This window comes from Myotis nattereri (assembly GCF_964212035.1).
Source record: "Myotis nattereri genome assembly, chromosome: 2".
Lineage (NCBI taxonomy): Eukaryota > Metazoa > Chordata > Mammalia > Chiroptera > Vespertilionidae > Myotis > Myotis nattereri.
Genome location: NC_138076.1, coordinates 162114490 through 162138540, shown reverse-complemented (window position 1 = coordinate 162138540; position 24051 = coordinate 162114490). Strand labels below are relative to the sequence as shown.

At 46.0% G+C, this 24051-nt stretch overlaps 1 protein-coding gene across 1 annotated transcript; it reads right to left on the bottom strand.

Moving 5' to 3' along the window:
- Positions 1-2432: 2432 nt before the first annotated feature.
- LOC308513104 (uncharacterized protein) lies at positions 2433-7727 on the bottom strand. Its single transcript, XM_081082897.1, has 5 exons — positions 7618-7727; positions 6373-6420; positions 5018-5194; positions 3027-3116; positions 2433-2552 (listed from the first exon to the last, which is right to left on the bottom strand). The coding sequence occupies exons 1-5, from the start codon at positions 7673-7675 to the stop codon at positions 2533-2535; spliced, it is 393 nt and encodes a 130-aa protein (XP_080939023.1). The 5' UTR covers positions 7676-7727; the 3' UTR covers positions 2433-2532.
- Positions 7728-24051: the final 16324 nt, after the last annotated feature.

Below are 24051 nucleotides of genomic sequence, written 5' to 3'. Positions count from 1 at the left end.
TCTGTATTTTTTTTTCTTGTGGTAAATCAGTTCAATTGGTGTCAGAGATAAGATGTTGGTGGATGTATCTTTGTTCCTTCTCATTATACTTGGAATTGTGTTATTGAGTGTTTCTCTTATTAATTTGTATATAATTTATTTAGAACAGTGATTTTCAGCTCATGGAACATATAAACTTATTACTCAAATTCTGCAGCATGCCAAAAAATATATTTCTTGTCCATCTGACAAAAAAAGACAAATATTTTGATTCACTCACACTGGATGGCTGTTGTTGTGTTAGCCATTGTTATTTTTTTTTATTTGACAATTTAAGGGAAAAGAGGTTAGTGCTCTTGACTAAATAGTCAGGTATCGCATGTTTTAAAAATTCTTGTGGCATATCAGTTGAAAATCAATGATTTAGAAGATCAGTCATAGCTGAATATCAAACTTCCATATACTAGAAGTTTGGAAAACAATTGCAACCCCAGAAATAATCCTTTTAAAATTGTTTATTATTTCTTGTCATTTCATGAAATTGGAGGTGGGAAGGGGATGGAAAGCTATGCTTGGCCTTTTAGCTGGACACAGATGCGTTTGTATGTGTCTTGAGTGGTTTGTGTCAGAGAGACCACCTTCTGCTCCCCACACCCCAACAAAGGTAACATGTTAGAGTTACATCCACAAGGGGAAGCTGCCTATGCCTTTTTTCCTTGTTGGTCTGCTAGGGCCTTTGTGCTGCTGCCGTTGTCTGTGGAGATGAAAGATTTCACGGGGCCTGGGTTCTCCTCTGAAACAGTACCTGGGAAACTGCTTCCCCTTTATCAGGCTTTGTCATGGTCACTGTATCTTCCACAGCACAGAGATTTGGGTGTGAGATGGTTAAAGTTTTCTCTCCTTGGAAGAGGGAGGACCTGGGGTGTGGTGGAGTGCAGGAAGGCAGATATCACCAGATCCTGGGTGGGTGCTGTCAGTGGGATGGATGGGAGAAGTGTTGTGCGCAGGTATGGGCCTGAGTGCACGGTGCCTACATGCATCTCCATCGTTCAGTACACAAGCCATTTGTGAAGTAAGCGTCTATTATCTATTCAGTATTAGGATATTGAGATGGATCGCACATAGACTTGGTTCTGAAGAGTTATATATCTGGTAAGAGGTAGCACAGTGGAGACATTAATTTCACAGGATGAGAATAGAGAGGTGGGTTGAAGTGGTGTAATACTTTCAATAATAAAGATAAATTAAAAAAACATACTGAAATAAAAGATTTAAATACTGAGAAGTAAATTTAACCAAAGAGATCTGTGCAGTAAAAACTAAAAGTCATATATATCAATGTAATGGACTATTATTCAGCCATGAGAAAAAGAGAAATCCTGCTATTTGCAACAGCATGGGTAGAGCTGGAGGATATTGTGCTAAGAGAAATACGTCAGAGTAAGACAAATACTTTATGATCTCATTTATATGTGGAATCTAAAAAACCCCAAACTCATGGAAACAAAATAGATTGGTGGTTGCCAGGGCTTAGGAGGTGGGGGAACTGGGTGATGGTGGCCAAGGGCTGTGACCTTCCAGTTATAAGAAGAACCAGTAGCCCGCTGAGATGTTGAATATGGGAATAGGGGTGTGTGTTAGTTTCCTACCATAAACTGGATGACTTAAAACAACATAAATTTATTGTTGCTTAGCGTTGGAGGCTAAAAGTTCAAAATCAAGGTGTCAACAGGGCCGTGCTCTCTCTGAAACCTGTAGGGAAGAACCCTTCTCTACCTCTTCTTGTTCCTGGTGTTTGCATCACACCAGTCCCTGCCTCCTTGGTCACATGGCCATCTATCTTTGTGTGTCTTTACATAATCTTCCCTCTGTGTATGTCTGTGTCCCAATTTCTCCCTCTCTCTCTCTGTGTCAACTTCTTTTTATTGATTTATAAAGAGAGAGGAAGGGGGAGGGAGAAACATTAATGTGAAAGTGACACATCAATCGGCTGCCTCCTGCACACCCGCATCAGTGCACAGGACGATGCCCAACCCACTGAGCCACACCAGCCAGGCTCAGTAAATTAATTGGCCCCGTGTGGAAATTGTGAGTGGAAGGCAGGAGGGATGCATTTTTTACTAACGCCACAAGAAAGTGGCTTTTGTAGCAATAACTCAGGATTTGACTCTTTTCAGGATGACAAATCCTGGCTCTTTGGGAGTTGATTTAATTTTTGGAACTGCTCAAATGTCACTAGGAGCCCTGTGTGAAGAAGAAGGAGTCAGACGGAACCGAGTGGCATTTGGAGCAGGAGACCCAGCACATGTGGCTGTGGCTCAGTGTGACTAAAAGGGCTTGTTAGAGGCAGTGTCCTGAAAGTGGGCTGTGACCGGCTCCGGGAATGGGCTCCAGGCAGGGCTTTTCTCCCTCCCCCTCAGGCCCACCCTACAGAACACAGGCACACAACAAGTTGAATGCTTTCAATTTAATTGCTCTGAGCCGTACACATGTTTAAGGCGTTAAGTTCCCAGATCCCATTCTTTACAGCTTCTCAAGGGAAAAATCTTAGATTCATTTCCTTCCCAGTAGGTCTGGAAGAAAGCAGAGAAGTGAATGAGGCTTGAAGGGCCAAAAGCACCACCCACCCATTCCATCCTCAACTCAATCTTCTCTCCAACCTCACTGCACCCTGAGGGCCTGACACAGAAGTCAGAGGGAGGGAGCATAGATTCACCTGAGGCCAAAGGATGAGCCCTATCCCCCAACCTGGGCAGGAGTGAGAGGAAGAGAAATGAGCAAGCAGAATCTGCAGTGGGAAGGTTGGGGGTAGGACTCCAGGGGCATCTGGTATCAGACAACCATGCATTTTGAACGTGGGTGAGAAATTTGAGCCATTTGAAGGTACAAAAGAAGGAAATTTCAATGGAGAGAGGCTGAGGTAGTCCCAGATCTCCTGTGTAGGGTGGTGGTTAGGGCATGATCTTCCCAACCTTCCCAGTTGGCTGGTGGCTATTGGCTGGTGAGTACTCCTGTTCTCACAAGGCTTTGCCTTAGGATGCACTTACTTTTAAGGTTGTTTTTTCCTTCTTCAATTCTTTCTTTCACCTTTTCTTTTGCTTGTCCAATGACATTTTTTAGGCCTGAGATACCTTTCTCTAATTTTGGAGCAGAAGAATCATATCAGCAGAAAAGCCATGTCATTTAAAAAGATTTCCCACCTCCTCCTCTCTTACCCCATTATCCTATCTAATAAAAGAGAAACATGGTAATTAGCTGTACGTCCGCAACCCTTCCCATTGGCTAATCAGGGCGATATTTAAATTAACTGCTAGCCAAGATGGCGGCCATCAGCCAGGCAGCTGGAAGCTAACATGAGGCTTGCTTGCTTCAGTGACGGAGGAAACCAATGTTCCCCACCTGCCGCTGACGGCCTCTGAGCTTGTAGTTTGAAACATTGTTACAATTATAGAAGCTAAACAAAACCTCAGAAACCTGCTTTCAGCCAGCCGGGATCTCAGAGCTGTAGTTGATATAGTGTTTTGATTATAGAACCCAAACAAACCAGATACCTGCTTTAAGCAGCAGAGGCCTCAGAGCTGGAGCCAGAGTTAAAGCTGGCCCAGAATTAAAAAAAAAGGAAAAAAAGGAGCCATTGGGAGCTTCAGTCATCCACCAGCCTGAAAACAGCTCTCAGCCCCTCATCCGGACTTGGCCTGGTACTACAGTGGGGACCCCCACTCTTAAAGGTGTGTGACCAGCTGCAAACAGCCATCATCCCCTCACCCAGGCTGGCCAGGCACCCCAGTGGGGACCCCCACCCTGATCCAGGAAACCCTTCAGGGCAAACCAGCCAGCCCCCACCCATGCACAAGGCCTCTATCCTATATAGTAAAAGGGTAATATGCCCTCCAGCACAGGGATAGCGGAGCAGGGGGCAGCGCTCAAACCCCCTGATCACCCTGTGGCTCTGTGTGTGACAGGGGAAGGGGCCCCAACCCCCTGATCGGCCCTGCTCTGTGCCTGATAGGGGGGAGCTCCCCAACCCCCTGATCGCCCTGCGGCTCTGTGTGTGACAGGGTGCGGCCCCCTAACACCGCGCCCCCCCCCCACGCATGGGCCCCCTCTGTGTGTGACAGGGTAGAGCCCCATCAGCCCTGCCCATCAGCCCTGCCCTGAGTGTGACAGTGGCGGTGCCCCAACCCCCTGATACGCCCTGCTCTGTGTGTGACAGGGGTCGGTGCCCCAACTCCCCTATCCGCCCTACTCTCTGAGTGACAGGGGGGAGCTCCTCAACCCCCTGATTGGCCCTGCTCTGTGCATGACAGGGGGGAACTTTCCAACCCCCTGATGGGCCCTGCTCTGTGCATGACAGGGGGCAGCGCCCCAACCCCCTGATTGGCCCTGCTCTGTGTGTGACAGGGGGTGGGGCCTCAACCTCCCCATCGACCCTGCCTTGAGTGACACAGGGGGCGGTGCGCCACCACCCCAATCGGCCCTACCCTGAGCGTGACTGGGGGTGGCATTACAACCTCCGGATCCGACCTGCTCTGTGCATGACAGGGGGCAGCGCACCAACTCCCCAATCGGCCCTGCTCTGAGCCAGAACAGGGGCTGCACCTAGGGTTTGGGCCTGCCCTCTGCTACCCAGGAGCAGGCCTAAGCCAACAGGTTGTTATCTCCCGAGGGGTCCCAGACTGCGAGAGGGCACAGCCCAGGCTGAGGGACCCCCTTCCCCCCGAGTGCACAAATTTTTGTGCACTGGGCCTATAGCCCTATATAAATTCCTAAAGTGCAGAAGTTTTGCTGAGAGGCCCAGCTTCTCTCCCATAGGAAAGTGAGTGGGCCAGGAGAGAAACCATGTATAATGCAGGCAGCAAAATCTACTATTGTAGAGACTCTGTGTTTGGGTGCAGTGTTCACCTCATTTGTGGTTTGTGTTCAGGTGAATGAATGAATGTTTGCTTCTTCTGGGCTTGTCTTTGTGCACAGAGGCATCATGTAGACCTGCTGTCAGAGATTTCTTTGGGTTGTATCTGTTATAGAGACAGACACTTACCCAGGAGACTTTGTCTTTGCTTGGTGGTTGGCTCCTGGGCTGCCGCCGGAGTCTCCTGGGCTGCTGCTGGAGTCTCCTGGGCTGCCGCTGGAGTCTCCTGGGCTGCCGCTGGAGTCTCCTGGGCGGCCGCCTGAGTCTGCGCTGCTATGGTTGTCTCTTGGGGTGCATCAGATTGCACTGGAGTTACAAACACACAGATTTGTTAATTTTAGCAAAGTCAGGTGTGTTTTTTTCCTTAGAAATGGGTGGCAGGGCCTCAGATACCTAATATGTGCTGGGTGCCAGGATACAGAAATGATATGGCATCAACTCACCCTCTTAAGAGAAATGGGATTTCTACACACTATGTGCTCATTATAGATGTGTGTTTGTCTCTCCCCCCGCACCCCCCGCCCTGCCCCAATGCATCTGGTGAAATCTTAACGTCCAACAGAATGGTATCAGGAGGTGGGGCCTTGGGGAGGAAATTAGGTCATGAGGTGAAGCCCTGATGAATGACGTTAGTGCCCTTGTAGAGGGGACCACAGAGAGCTCTCTCCCCTTCTTTCCACCATGTGAGGGTACGATGAAAAGTTGGCAGCCTTCAACCTGGAAGAGGGTCCTCACCAGAACCTGACCATGCAGACACCCTGGTGTCAGACGTGTAGCCCCCAGGACCATGGGAAATACCTTCCTGCTGTGTAAGCCAGTCTATGGTTGCTTGTTGTAGCAGCCGCCCGAATGGACTAAGCCAGAGCCTCTCGGGAGATGGGCAGGCTGGGCACGTGTTCTGGGCAGGGTTGGGGAGGAATTGGGAGAGGAGTGTGGGGGCAATCAGGGAGCAGGGGAGAGAGAAGCTGGGTCTTGAATGCAGGATTTTGGCAGGGAGGTTGTTCTAAAGGGGCTTCCTTGGGGGCAGGAAGTGAGTCAGCAAGAGCTCTGGGGAAGGCATGTGTGGGACAGGTGGGCGGAATGCAAAGATGTTAAATTTAGCAGATATGGGTGGTACATGAGGGAGAGGCATGGGAAAGAGGGTTGGAAATGGGGTCTGAGGCCAGATAGCGGGCACCTTGCAAAGGAGCTGGGAGTCACGAAAGCTGTTTACAGGTAAAGGTCTGCATACTGCATGGGACATTGCCCTTATTATTTTACCTTATTGTTTTCTCCCTTTTATTCACAAAAGCTTTTTCCCCATTAACCTTGCCTGTATGAGTTCTCCTGCTTCTTCCCTATACCTGTCCCACCCCAATCCATGCTCTTTTATTATCACCAAGATCAGGACCCAGTCCCCTCTCCCTGAATTCCTCCCTCAGCCTCCACTGACATCCCAGCTGTTTGACCCTCCCCAGGGCAGGGACCAGAGGGAGAGAACTCACAGCTCGCAGGGTCCTCAGCAGCTTGTGCAGGACCAGTGGTGGCATCTTCTGTAACCGAGAAGAGTGACAATTATGAGGACTGAACCTGATCCACACCAGAGCCATCCTCCCTCGCATTCCCAATCCTGAGTCTCAGGAATGTTTGTGGACACACGGGGCGGGGGGGGGGGGGGAGCAGAGTTCACTGTTGGCTGAACAGGTCCTTCTGCAACACCAGTGGGTTCATCAGAGCATTCTTTCTGATGTTTAACTCCTTCTGCAGTTTTTTGAAGCAGGCTCTCCTCAGAAAAGTGGATATTCCTCTGAAAACTGCCTTCCTCATGTACCTCTAGCTTGTGAGGTGCCCTAAGCTAGTGTCAGGGAACCAGCCATGGCCTGTGGTGGTGGAGGTTGGTGCAGAGGCCCTTGTGTCATGCTCATGTGGTTTATGGGATAGGACTCCAGCTCTAAATCCACATATTCTTTCAACACAACATTTATGCAAAGCTCTCTGCTAAGTGAAGGGGTTCTATGATGAAGAAGGTAGAAAAGACCCTGCCCTGACAGAGCTAACATTCTAACATAATTATTTAGTTCCAGGTGAGATGGTGCAATATGGGCAAAAGAGGTCTAATTGATCCTTCATACATTTTTTTTTGAGGAAGACTTTCTTGAAGAATTCATACCTAAAGTGAGATTTCACAGATGAGAAAGCACCTGGTTGGATGATATCCAGAGTTGGCTGGGGTAGGGGACAGGCAGAAGGAAGAGCAAGAAGGAAGGTCCCAAATTTTGAGGAGTGTCAGGGTTGTCCTAGCCCAAATAGTGCTTTTGTGCGATTGGAAAAGGCATCCTGAGAGATAGCCATGGGCAGGTTACGCTGCTCGGCAAGTGGAACATGGGCTCCATCACCTTCCCTGCCTGGTACCCTTGTGCATCGGACAACCTGCTCAGGTATATTCAGTGGCCCGGGGGCCCTGCAATAAGGCCAGTGTGACCATTATAGGGGGTAAAGGAGGATGTGTGAGGAGATCGCCAGAGGTTTCCTGCCCCCTGCCCCCACCCCCCAGCAGCAAGGTAAATAGGCCACATGTGGAGAATTGGGGGGTGGGTGGGGAGGCAGGAATCACTTGCAGAGGGAAGAGAAGCCAGCACAGCACTGGGAGAGAAAGAGAGGAATAAAGGCAGGAGCTGAGGCTTCCCTGGATTGTGAGGGCTTTGGTGGGTGCAGGGGGGGTGGGGGTGGGGGTGGGTGGCCATACTCACGGGCACAGACCAGGGTCCCAGCCAGAGCTGCCAGAAGGAGAAGTGCTGTGAATCTCATGGTTGACGCTCAGGAGTGAGTATCACCACAGAATCCTCAGAGGGTCCCAAATACAGTTCTGGGACAGCTGGGCCCTTTTAAGGATACCAAGAGCCAATGGGAAACAAACTAGGAGGGGTGTGACTTCCTCCTCTTCCTCCCCTTCTTCCCCAGATTGTCACCTACTAAATCAACAAGGTCAAGCTGGGGCTGGCAGATACCTGGCACCAACCTTGTCTTTCCTTCTCCACCCCACCCGCCCTCTGGGTTCACATCTCTGGGATCTCAGGGACTGGAAGCAGCAGGTTTGGTTTGGGGAGATTTTAAAATGTGTCTGTTGAGGCTACTGGTAGGACTCTTAGTCCTGGCATCTCTCCTGGAGGAAGCTGGGGCTTGGGAGCCCACATTTCCCACCTCTTGTCCAGATCTCCGCTGGACTCAGTGCAGGGGCTTGAAGGTTTCTCCAGGCTAAGTGAGCCCTGTTCGGTGAGGAGGCCACACTCAGAACACACTTGGGGACTGAGTTCATGGCTCCTTTATCCTCTTGAGAACATGGCTTTGAAAGCACTGGTGCCTTCTCTGGAGTTGTCCTCTGTTCTTGCACTTAATCCCATAGGAAGAACTCCCCCAGCCCCACATGGGCCCCTGTCAGTATCTATGCTCAGGTCTAAGCAATGGGATCCCACATTTCTGAGAGGATCTCCTGGTTAAAGGAAGCCGATCATTCACTGAAGTTGGACTTTGGCTCTCCTTTCCAGTAGGGAGCTGACTCACAGTCAGAAAAGCAGATAATTCTCTTTGACTTGGGAATTCTTCTTGCCCTGAGTTGGTAACCAAGAAGCCTGGATTTTGAGTTCTGGCTTTGTCATATACATAAGACAGTGTACTGTCATATGCTAAAACACTTTAGGATTTTCATTTGTCATCGAGGAGTTATGGTTCCTGTACAGGAGAATGGTGAGATAACATATGGCAAAGCATTTTATAGACAGTACATTTCTATGGAGATGTGTGGGATTCTTGAACTTTGAGAGGGTTCATCTTTCTGGGAAGGTGTGACTCAGGTTGGGACTAAGTGCTAAATCGAACGGGGCTGGGAAGCAAGAAGAGCCACTTGAGGAACTGACAGGTGGAGAATAGGGAGCTGGATACCAACTTGTGATTTTCCATTAGCTGGGTGCTTGTTCTCACCAGGCCCTGGGTGCTCCTGCAGGCTTCCTGCCTCACAGCTGTTCTGCAGACAGGTGTGGACATGGGGGTGGGAGGGTGTTTGCGGTGGCCGCGTTCAGAACATTAATCCCCTTAGGAGATAAAGAGGTAGGACATTACTGGCATGAGGAGTGAGTTCTTTTAGGCCATTTCACCCATCCTTAACCTCCAGTAAGATAACCATCACATTCAGGCAGCTGATCTGCTCCACACATGGGGTGTGGGACCTGGGTTAAAGTAATTGGGTCCCCACTAACTCCCTGTGTGGTTTCATATTTGAAATTTATCGGTATCTAATGGTGGTCAGTAGGTGAAGAAGAGGAATGCATTAAATTAACATAAGGACAGGACTTGGCAATTGACTGCCTACCTGAGGAGCGTTGAAGGTGATGGGGAGGGCTGAGGGACAGGAGAAAGTGCTCTAGGGTGTGTGTGCATGTGTGTGTGTCCATGTATACACTAGACAAGGAGAAACTCTGACTCAAGAGCCCAAACAGTCTACCGGAGCACATTAAAAAAGACAACTGAAGCAAACTATGATATTTGCACAAGTTTTTTCTAAGAGGAAATTAGAACTCTGACATCAACATTAGAGCTGTCACAGAGCAAGGTCTTTCCAAATGTCACTGCTCATTCCCATTCCTTTCCTAATCCCCCTCTTTGCTGAAGGCATTAAAAATCAGGTATTGACATAAATGGGGTGGGGGTGGGGTGTAAGGTAGGGACACTTGTTCTATAGAAAAATTTCATAACTTTATAACAGGGCCGGTCCAATGTTATCCCAAATTGCAGGGCCCGAGAAAGAATTGGATTCCTATATTAAAGAAAAGAGATGCTTCCCATGTATGTGGGTGAGGGACTTGTCTTCTAGGGTGTTTGACCTCCATGATGACTGTCAGTTTGTCCATCTGTCTTTTATCATGTGCTGGTAATTGTCTGTCCATCCTACTTCCCTCCCCTTTCTGACTCAGATCCATTCTCTGATGATCTCTACCCTGGTCTGGAAGGATGACCTTTGTGGGCTGTGTCACCTGGGCTTCCTTGCCCTCTAGCCTCTGGTTGAATTTGGTCAATGGCAGACAATGGTGGGTGAGCAGAGGATGGGAAGAGAGATTGGTCAAGGCATTTGTTCCTCCTGCTACCTCCCTGCTTTGTTATGTGTGGTAGGTAGACTTCTAACATACCCTGAGTAATCCCTATTGTCTAAACTTGGGCTGGATCTAGTGATTTGCTTCTAACAAAAAGAAAATGGCAAAAGTGATGGGATGTCTGTCACTTTTGAGATTAGGTTATAAAACACTGACTGTTGGATGGACCTGGAGAGTATTATGCTAAGTGAAATAATCCAGTCAGAGAAAGACAGCTACCATATGATTTCTCTTATATGTTGAATCTAATGGACAAAACAAATAAAGTAGAAACAGACTCACAGATAGAGAGAACAGACTGACAGCTGTCAGAGGGGAGGGGTTTTGGGAGGTGTAATGAAAAAGGAGAAGAGATTAAGCAACAATAGTATGATAGTTACCAGAGGGAAAGGGGGGTAAGGCAGGTAGAAGAGGGTAAAGGGGGGAATAAATGGTGACGGAAGGACATTTGACTTTGGGTGGTGAACTACAATACAATATATAGATGATGTATTAAAGAATTGTACACTTGAAACCTATATAATTTCATTAACCAATATTACCCCAACAAATTCAATTTAAAAAGAACTATGACTGTTATCTTGCTTATTCCCTCTCTCTCTCTCTCTCTCTCTCTCTCTCTCTCTCTCTCTCTCTCTCTCCCCCCTCCCTCTCTTCTCAGCTTGCTTTCCCCAGTGAAGTGAGATGCTGTGGTGTGAGCTCCCCTATGGAGAGGACCATGTAGTAAGGAACTGATGGCAGCCTTAGCCTGAAGCCAGGGAAGGACAGAGGCTCCCCAGTCCAGCAATCTTTGAGGAAGTGAATTCTGCCAACAAGTGTGAGTGAGCTTGGAAGTGGATCCTTTAGTGACTAACCTTGATAACTTCTTGCAGGCTTGTCAGAGATTCTGAGTAGAGGACCCAGCTAAGCTGCACCTGGACTCCTGGCCCACAGCAACCGAGAGATAAGAAATGACACTGTTTGAATACCACTAGGCTTTGGAATAATTGGTTATTTAGCCACAAACATTTAATACTGCATGGTGTGGCAATGGCGGTGTTCCTTTATGACTACAGCTTCTATCTAGTGGCCCTGGTTCCACAGTTCCTTCTCCTAACTGGTCTCAGAGAAAACCATTTCCTCCCTGTGCCACTTCAGTTTTAGAGATGGTAATGGCTTCCCGCTGTTGTTAGTCTTTACTATATATATATTTTATTAAAGAACCTCTTTAATAAGCTCTTCTGAATGGGCCATTCCTTTTCTTCTAGGACTCTGACTGATATACCGTACCTCATCTGACATGTGCTGAATGTCTTTTCCCTGTTCCCCTTCTGTGAAACCCTGTCCTGGGGTAGGAGGGATAGAAGGGATTAAAAATGGAAGAAGTGACCCAGAGTTCTTGGGGTAGAGAGTTCACACATCCAAGACACAGTCATAAGCTGTGTCTATAGGACCATCTTATCCTGACTGCTATGGTTCACATGGCTGGTCTCTGCTGAGCTCTGTGGGTTTGCCCAAGCTCCACCATGCTCCCCTGTTGTATTTATTTGTTGAAGGAATTGGTTTACGCGCTTATGGAGCCTGGCTAGTCCAACACCTGTAGTTCCAGTTGTAAGGCTGTCAGGCTGAAGACCCAGGAAAGAGATGTTGTGGTTCAAGTTGAAAGGCCACCTGCTGGCAGAATCCCCCTTCTTCCAGGGAGGTCAGTCCTTTGTTCTATTCAGTCCTTCAACTGAGAGGATGAGACCCGCTCATAGTATGGAGGGCAATCTGCTTTACTCAAAGCCCAGGGATTTAAATATTAATCTCACCCCAAAACACACTTAATGAAATATCCGAAATAATGTTTGACCACATATCTGGGCACTGTGGCTCAGCCACATTGAGACATAAGATAAACCATCACAGCGCTGGCCAGTGTTACTCAATGGTTAGAGTGTTTGCACCCACACCAAAGGGTTTTGAGTTCAATTCCCAGTCAAGGGCATGCACCTGGGTTGCAGGTTTGATCCCTGGCCTGATCGGGGCACATGTCAGAGGCCACCAATTGATGCATCTCTCTCATATCCATGTTTCTCTCTTTTTCCCTCTCTTCCTCTTCCTCCCTCCCTTCCACTCTCTCTAAAAATCAATGGAAAAATATCCTTGGTTGAGGATTAACAAAACAAAAGAAAACAACACCCCCTCCCCCCAAAATACCATCACAGTACCCTTTAATATTTTAATTTTGGAAGGCTAGTGAGCATCAGGTAGGGCCCAGAGAGAAAAAGATATGTTATGTGCAACTTCAGAAAGGCTTTTCCAGACAGAAACATGAAGAACTCCTATTTTCTCTTCCTGGTTCACAGGAGAAGTGGTAAGCTCCAGGGAGCCACAGAATAAGTCCTCAAAGAACCAAGAGCCAGCCCTCCTCCTGCCTGTGGTCTTAGCAATTCTCATGAACCCCTGTGGTTCTGCCACTTCACTTGGCAATGTCTAGATAGGGACTTGGAGTCAGAGGCCAGAGTTTGGGGATGCAAATTTCAATGCCTATAGGAGTTAGGCAAGTAACAAAAGTGAGCCAGGCAGGCCAGGTGTAAGGCTGACAACAGTGCACGTGCAGTGATAAATGATAAATGTTCCTTCCTACTGCCAGACATTCCAGTTTTTCAAGGAAATTTAGGTATCTGGATTTCCAGGTGAAATCTCCTGATTTTCTTTCTATTCTTTTCATACATTTTATGTAATATTTTTACTTTTTATTTTTATTTTATTTTTCTTTATTTTTTATTTTTATTTTTTAGTTTTATTGCTTAAAGTATTACAAAGGGTATTACACATGTCTCCTTTTTTCTCCCACCCTTGACAATCCCCTGGCCTCCCTTACCCTCCAGTGTCTTATGTCCATTGGTTATGCTTATATGCATGCATACAAGTCCTTCAGTTGATCTCTTACTCCCCGCTTCTGCCCCCCTCCCCTCCCCAGCATTCCCACTGCAGTTTGACAGTCTGTTTGAGGCAGCTCTGCCTCTGTATCTATTTTTGTTCATAAGTTTATAATGCTCTTTATTATCCATGAATGAGTGAGATCATGTGGTATTTTTCCTTCATTGACTGGCTTATTTCAATTAGCATAATGCTCTCCAGTTCCATCCATGCCGTTGCAAATGGTAAGCGTTCTTTCTTTTTACAGCAGCATAGTATTCCATCATGTAGATGTACCACAGTTTTCTAATCCATTCATCTACTGATGGGCAGTTAGGCTGTTTCCAGATCTTAGCTATGGTGAATTGTGCAGCTATGAACATATGGGCGCATATATCCTTTCTGATTGGTGTTTCTGGTTTCTTGGGATATATTCCTAGAAGTGGGATCACAGGGTCAAATGGGAGTTCCATTTTTAGTTTTTTGAGGCAGCTCCATACTGTCTTCCATAGTGACTACACCAGTCTGCATTCCCACCAGCAGTGCAGAAGGGTTCCTTTTTGTCCACATCCTCTCCAGCACTTGTCGTTTGTTGATTTGTTGATGATAGCCATTTTGACAGGTGTGAGATGGTACCTCATTGTTGTTTTGATGTGCATCTTTCAGATGATTAGTGACTTTGAGCATGTTTTCATATGTCTCTTGGCTTTCTGAATGTCCTCTTTTGAAAGGTGTCTATTTAGATCCTTTGCCCATTTTTTGATTGGATTGTTTATCTTCCTTTTGTTAAGTTGTATGAGTTCCCTATAAATTTTGGAGATTAGGCCCTTATCAGGTATGACATTGGCAAAGATGTTTTCCCACGCAGTGGGTTCTCTTATTGTTCTGTTGATGGTTTCTTTTGCTGTGCAGAAGCTTTTTATTTTGATGTAGTCCCATTTGTTCATTTTCTCTTTAGTTTCAAGTGCCCTAGGAGCTGTATCGGTGAAGAAATTGGTTTGGCATATGTCTGAGATTTTGTTGCCTTTGGATTCTTCTTGAATTTTTTTGGTTTCTCGTCGTACATTTAAGGCCTTTATCCATTTTGAGTTTATTTTTGTGTATGGTGTACGTTGGTGGTCTAGTTTCATTTTCTTGCATGTATCTGTCCAATTTTCCCCACACCATTTATTGAAGAGACTATCTTGACTCCATTGTATGTTCTTGCCTCCTTTGTCAAATATTAATTGAGCATATTGGTTCGGGCCAATTTCTGGGCTCTCTATTCTATTCCATTGATCTATATGTCTGTTCTTCTGCCAGTATCAGGCAGTTTTGAGAACAGTGGCTTTGTAATACAGCTTGATATCTGGTATTGAGATCCCACCTACTTTGTTCTTTCTCAGGATTGCTGAAACTATTCGGGGTCTTTTTTTATTCCAGATGAATTTTTGGAGAGTTCGTTCTAGATCTGTGAAATATGCCGTTGGTATTTTAATGGGAAGTGGGTTGAATTTATCGATTGCTTTGGGTAGTATGGACATTTTAATGATGTTGATTCTACCAATCCATGAACACGTTATGTTCTTCCATCTGTTTATGTCTTCCTCTATCTCTTTTTTCAACGTCCTGTAGTTTTCTGAGTAGAGGTCTTTTACTTCTTTAGTTAAGTTTATTCCTAGGTAGCTTAATTTTTTTGGTGCGATGGTAAATGGGTTTGTTTTTTTAGTCTCTCTTTCTGAAAGTTCACTATTGCTGTATAGAAATGCCATAGATTTCTTTGGGGTAATTTTGTATCGTGCTACATTGCCAAATTCATGTATTAAGTCTAGTAGTTTTTTGATGGAGTCTTTAGAGTTTTTTATGTATAATATCATGTCATCTGCAAATAAGGACAGTTTTACTTCCTCTTTTCCAATTTGGATGCCTTTTATTTCTTCCTCTTGTCTAATTGCAATGGCTAATACTTCCAGTACTATGTTGAACAGGAATGGTGAGAGTGGTCATCACTGTCTTGTTCCTGCTCTTAGGGGAAATACTTTTTATTTTTAAATAACTTCAGACTTACAGAGAATTTGCAACCCCGCCCCCAGCCTCTTTCTAGATCCACTGGGGACTGGAGTCCCATATTTTAACATTTACTCATGCTTGTTTTATCATTTTCTATCTTTGTCCTTGTCTCTTTCTCTCCCCCCCCCTAAACTCTTTTGAGGATAGAAGCTTAATTTTTAGTAGACATGACAGACGCCCCTTTTGGAAATGGGTGTGCAGCTCTTGACTGTCTCCATGATGGCAAATCTTGGTCCTTGCGTGTTAACATTATCTTTGGAAACAAAGGTTTATTGACTAGTCAGGAATTCCTGGATTTTTTTCTTTTTTCTTTCAGATAGTGCTTCCAAATATGCAGTGTCTAATCTCCCTTTCCCATTTTTGATGACACATGAAGCAGATTCCACACTTGTTAAAAATATATAATTTATTGATTTTTTACAGAGAGGAAGGGAGAGGGAAAGAGAGTTAGAAACATGATGAGAGAGAAACATGAATCAGCTGCCTTCTGCACACCCCCTACTTGGGATGTGCCCGCAACCAAGATATGCCCTTGATTGGAATCGAAGCTGGGACCCTTTAGTCTGCAGGCCAGAGCTCTATCCACTGAGCCAAACTAGTTAGGGCAGATTCCACACTTTTACAGTTGTTTTTGGTTATAAAGAATCCACCTAGTTTAAAACCTTTAAGGAGAGGTGAGACAGGGCAGGCAGAGATTCTGAATACCGGTTACTGCAATGTGGGGAGAAGTCCTGATCTCTTTCTGTCCGGCTCTCCATTCATCTGCTCCTCTGAGGGCCTCCACTGATGCATGGTATACTCATCTTCAGGTGGCTGGTGTTCAGTTTTACCTGAGCTCCAGCCATTGCTGTGGAACTCCTCAAAGGTGGCAGTTCCCTTAAGCCCTGTCAGGGACCCACACTTCAACTATCTTACCAGGTGCTCCCTCCCCTCATCTGGCCTGGAGACCCCATGCAGCCTCTGGGCCTCTGACCCCTCTCCCACATGCATTCATGGACACAATGGGAAATCCTGAGTTCTCTTCCTTCCCGTCCAAAGGCCTCAGGCGATTGAGGTGGGTCTTCTTGTATCTCTTCCATGGACTATCATGGAAAACATCCTGCCTCCAGAAATTTCAGATGACAAACACACACTAGTTTCTTTGTTCTTTCTGCCCTGTGGCAGAAGTTGCTACAGGGACACCAGCAATCATTCTGATAATCTATCTGACAGACATTTAAACAACGCTTGTCAGAATGATATAAGGTTCCAGGTTAAGTGTTGTCATGAGACTGCATTCTTGCCAACGGCACGCATCACCTGCTAGTGTAGTCCAGACAAACCTCCAATCTGTTGCATGCTTTCTCCCCACATTTGTGGTTGGAATGGTGGTGAAGGGGATACAATGACTTTGATGCCAGGTATTGAAGATGTAGAACAATTTCCAGCCTGAATCCCTAAACAACTACATGGAGAAGATGACTACTGTTCCCTTATCCCAAATCTGGTACATAAGAAAGATAGAAACTTTTATTGTCTTAGAGCCATTATACTCCAGGTTATTGTTTATAGTAGTTTAGTCTTTCCTAATTAACATATCCTGATGCCTGTGGACATAGGTCGGCTTTAGTCTGGGCAGCTCCTGGTCAGTCTAGCAGTGGTTCTCAACCTTCCTAATGCCGTGACCATTTAATACAGTTCCTCATGTTGTGGTGACCCCCAATTATAAAATTATTTTTGTTGCTACTTCATACCTGTAATTTTGCTACTGTTATGAATCGTAATGTAAATATCTGATATGCAGCATGTATTTTCAGGGGTCGCGACCCACAGGTTGAGAACCACTGTAGAGCAAACATCCCTCTGGGGAGGGTGACTCCAGTCTCTTGGACTGGAACCTCCAATCTATGAGTGATTCTGATAACCCCTCACTCAACTTGGAGGGTGGGAGAAGCATCTCCTTCCCTTCCTCCATGGGGGCGATCAAGAAAATTATCTTTGGATTCCCACATAGCCAGTTTCCTACTCCACAGGGCAGGGAATGGTAGTCCTGAGACTGATTGGGATAGGGCTGGCTTTTTAAACTCTTTGTCAGTTTCAAGGTGGAAGTCACGGTGGTATAAGGTTTCAGGTATCAAAGTTCTCCGTGAAATTCAGGGTACTATTGCATGGCCTGTGGTATCTGGGTGTGCACTCTAGTGCTAGTGCCAGGGCCATGGAAAAAGTCAACAAAGAGTGATGCACAGAAAATGGTATTGGGCAAGGGAAGTGAGGAATAAGGAAGTAACCAGTTTGGGAACTGAGGTTTAGCCCCGTTGACATGGGTGAAGGGATAGCTGTGCATCAACTTTATGTTCTTACCATCCTATAATTTTCCACCACTATCTCTGGGACAGAAACAATCCTTGTCAAGGCACCCAAATGCAATCTCTACTTTCCAGGCTGTACGTTGTGACACTGCTAACCACTCATCTTTTGAAAGGTTGGGTGCATTCTCTCTCTCTCCTTCCCATTCCCCTCCCTCCCTCTTTTTATCTCTATTTTCCTCCCCTTTGACTCACCTTTCCCTGCCCCTTAAACATTCTCCAGTGTTCTATTCTTAGTCCTTTCCTGGCCTCCACTTACCTACTCTACTGTATGACTCATTCTTGGAGTTATGCTTATGGCTCCCACAGCTTCATTCCAGCCCCTCCCCTGAACAGTAATATCCACCAGCTGCTGGGCAATCATAGGATGTACTGAGTGTATCAAACCCTACAGGTGGAAAACCGGTCTCATCCAGCTTCCCCATCTCTCTCATCACCTGCTCATCCTCCTCCACTGTTTTCTTTTCTAACAACACCAGCATTCACTCAGTAATCTACAAAGAGATGGGAACGTGATTTGATTTTTCTCCTCCCTGACCACCTATGTTACAAGGACATGGGTCTGTCAATCCTCCCTTTGACCTGCCCCTTTATCATTTCCAGGGCTTCTGCCTCAGCTCGGGGCCTGGCCATTTCTTATCTCCACAAAAGAAACAGCCTCAGTAGTGTGTGTGTGTGGGGGGGGGTTGGGGTTGGGTGGGGAGTGGGTGGAGCATGGCAAAAGAGAAAATTGGGAACATCGGTAATACTATCAACCATAGAAAAGAACAGCCTCATCACTGACTGTCCCCCTGACTGCCTCGGCTTTCATCTAGCCACTGTCCACGTGATTTCTAATACACAAACTCTGAGCCAGAGCTGACACGTTTTCTCAGGAGCAGGCTCCTATGTGTCCCTTTCATTTCCGCCCCTCCTCACTCCCTCGTCTGGACTCTGCCTTGGTCACATCAAATTTCTGGCATAGATTTTGTTTTTTTTTCTTGCCTTTGTCTCATCACATATTTTCCTCCACATACACAGATGCCTTCCTGGCGATTCCTTGAGTCAGGAAAGAGCTTGCATGTTCCTAAAGGCATGGAGACTCTCGTTGGGGTTCCAAGGTGAAGAGGGCTGGCAGCTGGCACTGGGCCTTAAATTCCTAAGTAGTCCATGGCAGGAAGGGCCTTGAGGACAGGTTAAGATTTGGGGAATGTTTGGCTTGTGAGATTTTGGTGCTGCTCTGTTTAACTGGTGGCTTCCCGGAGGATCTTCAGAAGGAAGGTCAGGAAGTTCCCAGTGTCCAGGGTGGGAATAAAGTGGCTAAGAGTTGAGAGTCAGGGGGTGAATTAATTGTATATCAAAAGTGGGTGTAGAGGCCTTTTGTAGGACAAGCATGAGGGATTCAGCGGAAGGTAGGCTGGGGCACCCGTCCTGCAGATATTGGGCACTGGCATCGGAGGGAAGTGTAATGGGGTGTCTGCCCTCATGGAGCTCACAGTCAAGGCTCGGTAATCAAGTTAAATCGAAGAATTTGATATAAATATGGCCTGTAGTGGGGAGTACCTACAAAAGAAGAAAATGAAGGTTTGAAGTAGTACTGGGATATTGGGAGGGGAGAAGAGGGGAAATGTTAGATAAAATACTCAGGTGTTATGATCAGCAGAGTAGAGAGAGGAAGTGTTACCTATGTTCCTGAATATGTGAAACCAAGGAAGTGAGAGGGTCTGATATGGAGAGGGCTTGAACTGGGCAAAGGCTTTCTTTGGACCACAGGGTGTGTGTGCGTGCGTGTGTGCGTGTGTCTGTGTGTGTCTGTGTGTGTGTGTGTGTGATGTGTTTGTGTGGTATGTGGTGTGTGTGGGTATGTGTGTATGTGTGTGAGTGTGTGTGTGTATGGTATGGTGTGTGTGTGTATGTGATATGTCGTATAGTTGTATGTGGTGAGTGATATGTAGTGTGTGTCTCTGTGTATAATACGTGTGCTGTGTGGTATGTGTCCTGTGTGCATGGGAGGTGTATGTGGTGTTTGGTGTAGTGGTACATGGTTTGAGTCTGTGTGTGTGCACGTGGGGGTTGTAATTTGTGTGTGTTTTTCTGTGTGTGGGTATGATGTGGGTATGTGGGTGTACTAGTTATGTACTGAGTGATGTAGTGGTGTCTAGTGTTTCTCTGTGTGTGATGCATGTGCTATGTGGTGTGTGTGTACATGGGGGTGTATGTGGTATGTGGTATAGTTGTGCATGGTATGCGTGTGTGTGTCTCTGTGTGCATCTATGTGGTGTGTGGTGTAGAAGTGTGTGATGTAGTGATGTATGGCATGTGTGTGTATGGGGTGCATGTGCTGTATGACTTCACTGGTCTTCTGCAAGCACCCATGGGCAGAGTAGTAATGAATTGTTTCCCTGAGCTGATAGAAGTTTGGTCCAGTGCACTAGGTATGGCCAGAAGGTAAAGCAGCTGAAGTTTATATGTGCCTGCCAGGAAGATGTCCTCAGAGTCAATCCCCCAGGCTTGAAATGATGTCAAAGGGACACCATGTACCTCTGAAAGGTGAAAGTGGTCAATTATCATTAAGAACCAAGGGTGAGGAATAAAGTGGAGAGAGGTGTGGGCTGAAAAGCTCACTTTGTTACTTCTTCACAAGGCTCCCTTTCTTATCCAGCTCCTGAACTGGTTCTAAAAATCAATTTGAAAGGGGAGCCAATTTGGAGCATTGGACATCCATTTGGGATGATTTATGGCTTCACAGGGTGACTAGTTTGAAGAATGTGGTGCTTGTTCCGATGGAGAAGTTCTAGTTTATTTGAGATAAATGTGTTCTCTCTTTATTACCATCAAGCTGGGTGTTAGCCAGGCCTTGGAACACTCAGTACTGTACGTTCTGAATTTCTTTATCCTGATGGGCTGGGGAGTTGAGGAGTTTCAGACCTCAGGAAGTTGCAGGGGAGGGAATTAATCTGGGGAGACTTCTTAGACCAAGAGGCCTGTGGTAAGGAGATGGAAGTGAGGGCTTTCAGTGTCGGGGACTTGTTAGTGTAAGTTTGAATGCAGAATTGGGGCATATGAATTGAGTGGAATTGACTTTGGGGACCCTTAAAATAAAGGAATAAAAGAGATGAGTGGGGCAATTGGTAGATAGCTAAGATAAGTCACAATGGCATTTTAAGCCCCAGGAAAGAGAAGAAGTCTTCTTGGTTGCTGGGCCAGTCCCTGATTCTGGATAATCAGAGCCAGTTCTAAAGTACTGAAGGGCTCCCAGTTGACCTCCAACTCTTGTAACAACCCCTTAATTTCCAGAGGTGCTGGCAGCCAGGCCTGGCTGCATGGAGAGCCAATTTCTTCATGGAGGCCTGCACGGAGAGCCAATTTCTTCATGGAGAGTACTGGGACAAGAAAGAATTTTATGTCCTTCCTAATTAATGTGAATCTGGAGGTTGAGGAAAGGAGTTTCCAGTGAGGGTTGCAGGAGGCAACTGGTCCTGTTCTTTGCTGAGATTCTAAGAAATCTGGGAGGCCACTTCCCTAAAATACTCCGAATTGGGCACATGTCCTGGCTGCCTCTGGTCCTCTGGTTCTCTCCTGGGTAGAATTTCAACCTCTTCCCTGCTTCCTGTTCTGAGTTAATGACAAGGAGGGAGGCTGCTGGGTAAGTGGGAACATTTAACCTCCTTAGAGACCTAGAGACACTGAAGGGGGAGGGTCTTAGGGAGAAGTCATTCCATCTACTGTGGGGCCTTGACTTAGGAGTGTCCCGACTAACGAGTTTTTTGAGTTATGAGCCGATTTTTTGCTTTGAGTTGCGGACTAAAATTCGGGTTACGAGCCAGCTTCAAATACCCCACCGCTAGTTGGTGCAGCGAACGTCACAGTGAATGCCACAACATCAGCCCAGCATCACGTGTCTCACTCGTTCACTTTAATGATTTGACATATGAGTAATTTGAGTTACGAGCTCCGTCACGGATCGAATTAAACTCGTAAGTCAAGGCCCCACTGCACTAGTATAACCATCAGACTGGCAGAGAGAAGGGAAGCACATGAACCAGGTTGAGGGTGTAAAAGAGAGGGCAAGAGTCATTCCTTCCCTTAGACCAGCCGTGGGCAAACTACGGCCTGCGGGCCGGATCCGGCCCGTTTGAAATGAATAAAACTAAAAAAAAAAAAGACCGTACCCTTTTATGTAATGATGTTTACTTTGAATTTATATAAGTTCACACAAACACTCCATCCATGCTCCTGTTGTGGCCCTCCGGTCCAGTTTAAGAACCCATTGTGGCCCTCGAGTCAAAAAGTTTGCCCACCCCTGCCTTAGACTCTGCCATATACTGCAAAAGTGTAATTCTTACTGTATCATTTGTTCTCTGTTTCATGCACTTGTAGCTCAACTTTCTCAATGTGGGCACAGGGAAGGAAGTTTCTAGCTCTATCTGCTTCTCAAATACTTATTTTTATACCCAACAAACTGACTTGACACCACTACCCCTGGGAGAACTCCAACTCCCTTGTGTGTGTGGATTCCCAGGTGATTCTTGCCTTTTGATCAGTTTTTTCTTGTGATTTCCTCTGCCTGCTAAAGCTGTCAGTATCAATTTATGTTTTAATTCCTTGAGCTCTCCTCTGTGCCCTGAATCTCCCCAAATGTGGGACACAGCCCCTTTCTCTGAATTTCTCTGAGTACCACTGACATAAGGTTTTTGTCTTTGCTGAAAATTTGGGATTAAATTCCAGAACAAAAACAAGTTAATAGTGAATACTAATCATTCTTGTCCCAAATATCATTGGTCCTCACTACCACAGGGACCTTCATACCATCTTTGGCTCCTTAGGCCTTATCTCTCCACTGACATTCTCTTTACCCTGGTACCCCTTATCCATTTATCTAACCTTATTCTTCATTTGTTCTCAAAAATGTTTATTGAGTGCATACCATGTGCCAGGCATTGCTATGGTCACTGATTAGTTGGAATAGTTTGGTTCTCTTTGACTCCTACCACTCAGGGAAACCTGTCTACCTCTACTGAGAAAAAAATCTGACAACTACTTCAAAAATGTTTTGCTCTTAGAGCAGTGGTTCTCAAACTTCTGGCCCTTTAAATACAGTTCCTCCTATTGTGACCCAATCATAAAATTATTTTCATTGCTACTTCATAACTGTAATGTTGTTACTGTTATGAATCGCAATGTAAATATCTGACATGCAGGATGTATTTTCATTGTTACAAATTGAAGATAATTAAAGCATAGTGATTAATCACAAAAACAATATGTAATTATATATGTGTTTTCTGATGGTCTTAGGCGATCCCTGTGAAAGGGTCTTTCGACCACCAAAGGGGTCGCGACCCACAGGTTGAGAACCAGAGAGAGAGAGAGAGAGAGAGAGAGAGAGAGAGAGAGAGAGAGAGAGAGAGACAGGAAATGAGAGGGAGAGAGTGCGTGAGAAAAACATCGATGTGAGAGGTGAGAAAGAAACATTGAATGATCGCCTCCTGCAAGTACCTTGACGAGGGAGTGAACCTGCAACCTGTGCATGTGCCCTTACTGGGAATGAAACCGGCAACATTTTGGTGCATGGGATGATGCTCAACCGATCACACCTGCCAGGGCCTGAAAACCATTTTTGACCAAGTGTGCACATCACATACCACCTTAGCCAGAGAATCTTGTCTTCTTTGATAAACCACAGCTCAGTCAAGCATCATCCCTTTATCCTGACCCTTTGTACTATGAGTTGCTGACTCCTCAGTGAAAAGAAACTTACCTTTGACATTACAATACCAATGGCTGCAGATGATATAATGACCTTTGCTGATATGACAGTCATGTGAGGAACTGCTCTTTTTCTACCAGTAAAAAAGGAACAGACCAACTGTGATTTTGCTATTGTCTTTACCTTCTGTGTGTCTTATTCAGAGAGCCCAGTTCTTCTAAAGGCATTCCCTGCAGACACAGGAAATAAAAATTTTTTCTTTTAAATGTTCAAATTTGCCTCTGAGTTTTCTTTTGATATCACCTTAAATGTTCTTTCTTTTGATATTACCTGAAACTCACTGAACTATTGTCTTCAGCACAAAACCATGTATACCCGGATAAATAAGGGCATTACTTTGGAGGGCAGGAGGTCTGGAGCCAGTTTTTTTTTGTCATAAGTTATTCTATCATAAGAATGATGTAATTTTGGTTTGTATATATGAGAAGGGCCTTGGGAAAGGGAACAGGGTCTCCCTGAAGGCTGAGGCAATTCCCTGGGCAGTGGTTGATTCTCAGGGCCCTACTGGTTCTGACACTGAGTCTCAGGGTCTGGCACACTCTCTGCATCTCCCCCATCCCACCCCTGTGGCCCACCAGCCCCCCCCCCCCAGCTGTCTAGTTGACTGTCATACAGAAACTAGAAGAGACTCACTGATCCTAGATCTCAGGAGTTTATGGAAGGCAGCACTTGGTTCTGTCACTGATAATTTTTTGGATCGTGGTGTGGAAAAGTGTTCTTTGGAATGAACACGGTTCTCTGGAGTTCTCTAGGGACCCGGGAGGGTCAGAACCCAGACTTCTGCCAGTTGTTTCAGCAGCAGTCTTGTGAGGCAGCGGGGAGCAGGGACAGCCTGTGAGCCCTGGCAGTGAGTGCTCCTGGTAGGGTCAGGGTTCTGCTAGTTAAACTGTTTGAATACTGCTTTTTTAAAAAAAGTTCCCTGTTTATTCTCCTTTCATAAAATCATGCCGAACATTCCAGGCTACTTGTGCTGTGCTAAATGAATTAAATGAAGTGTATTTTTCCATGCATGAG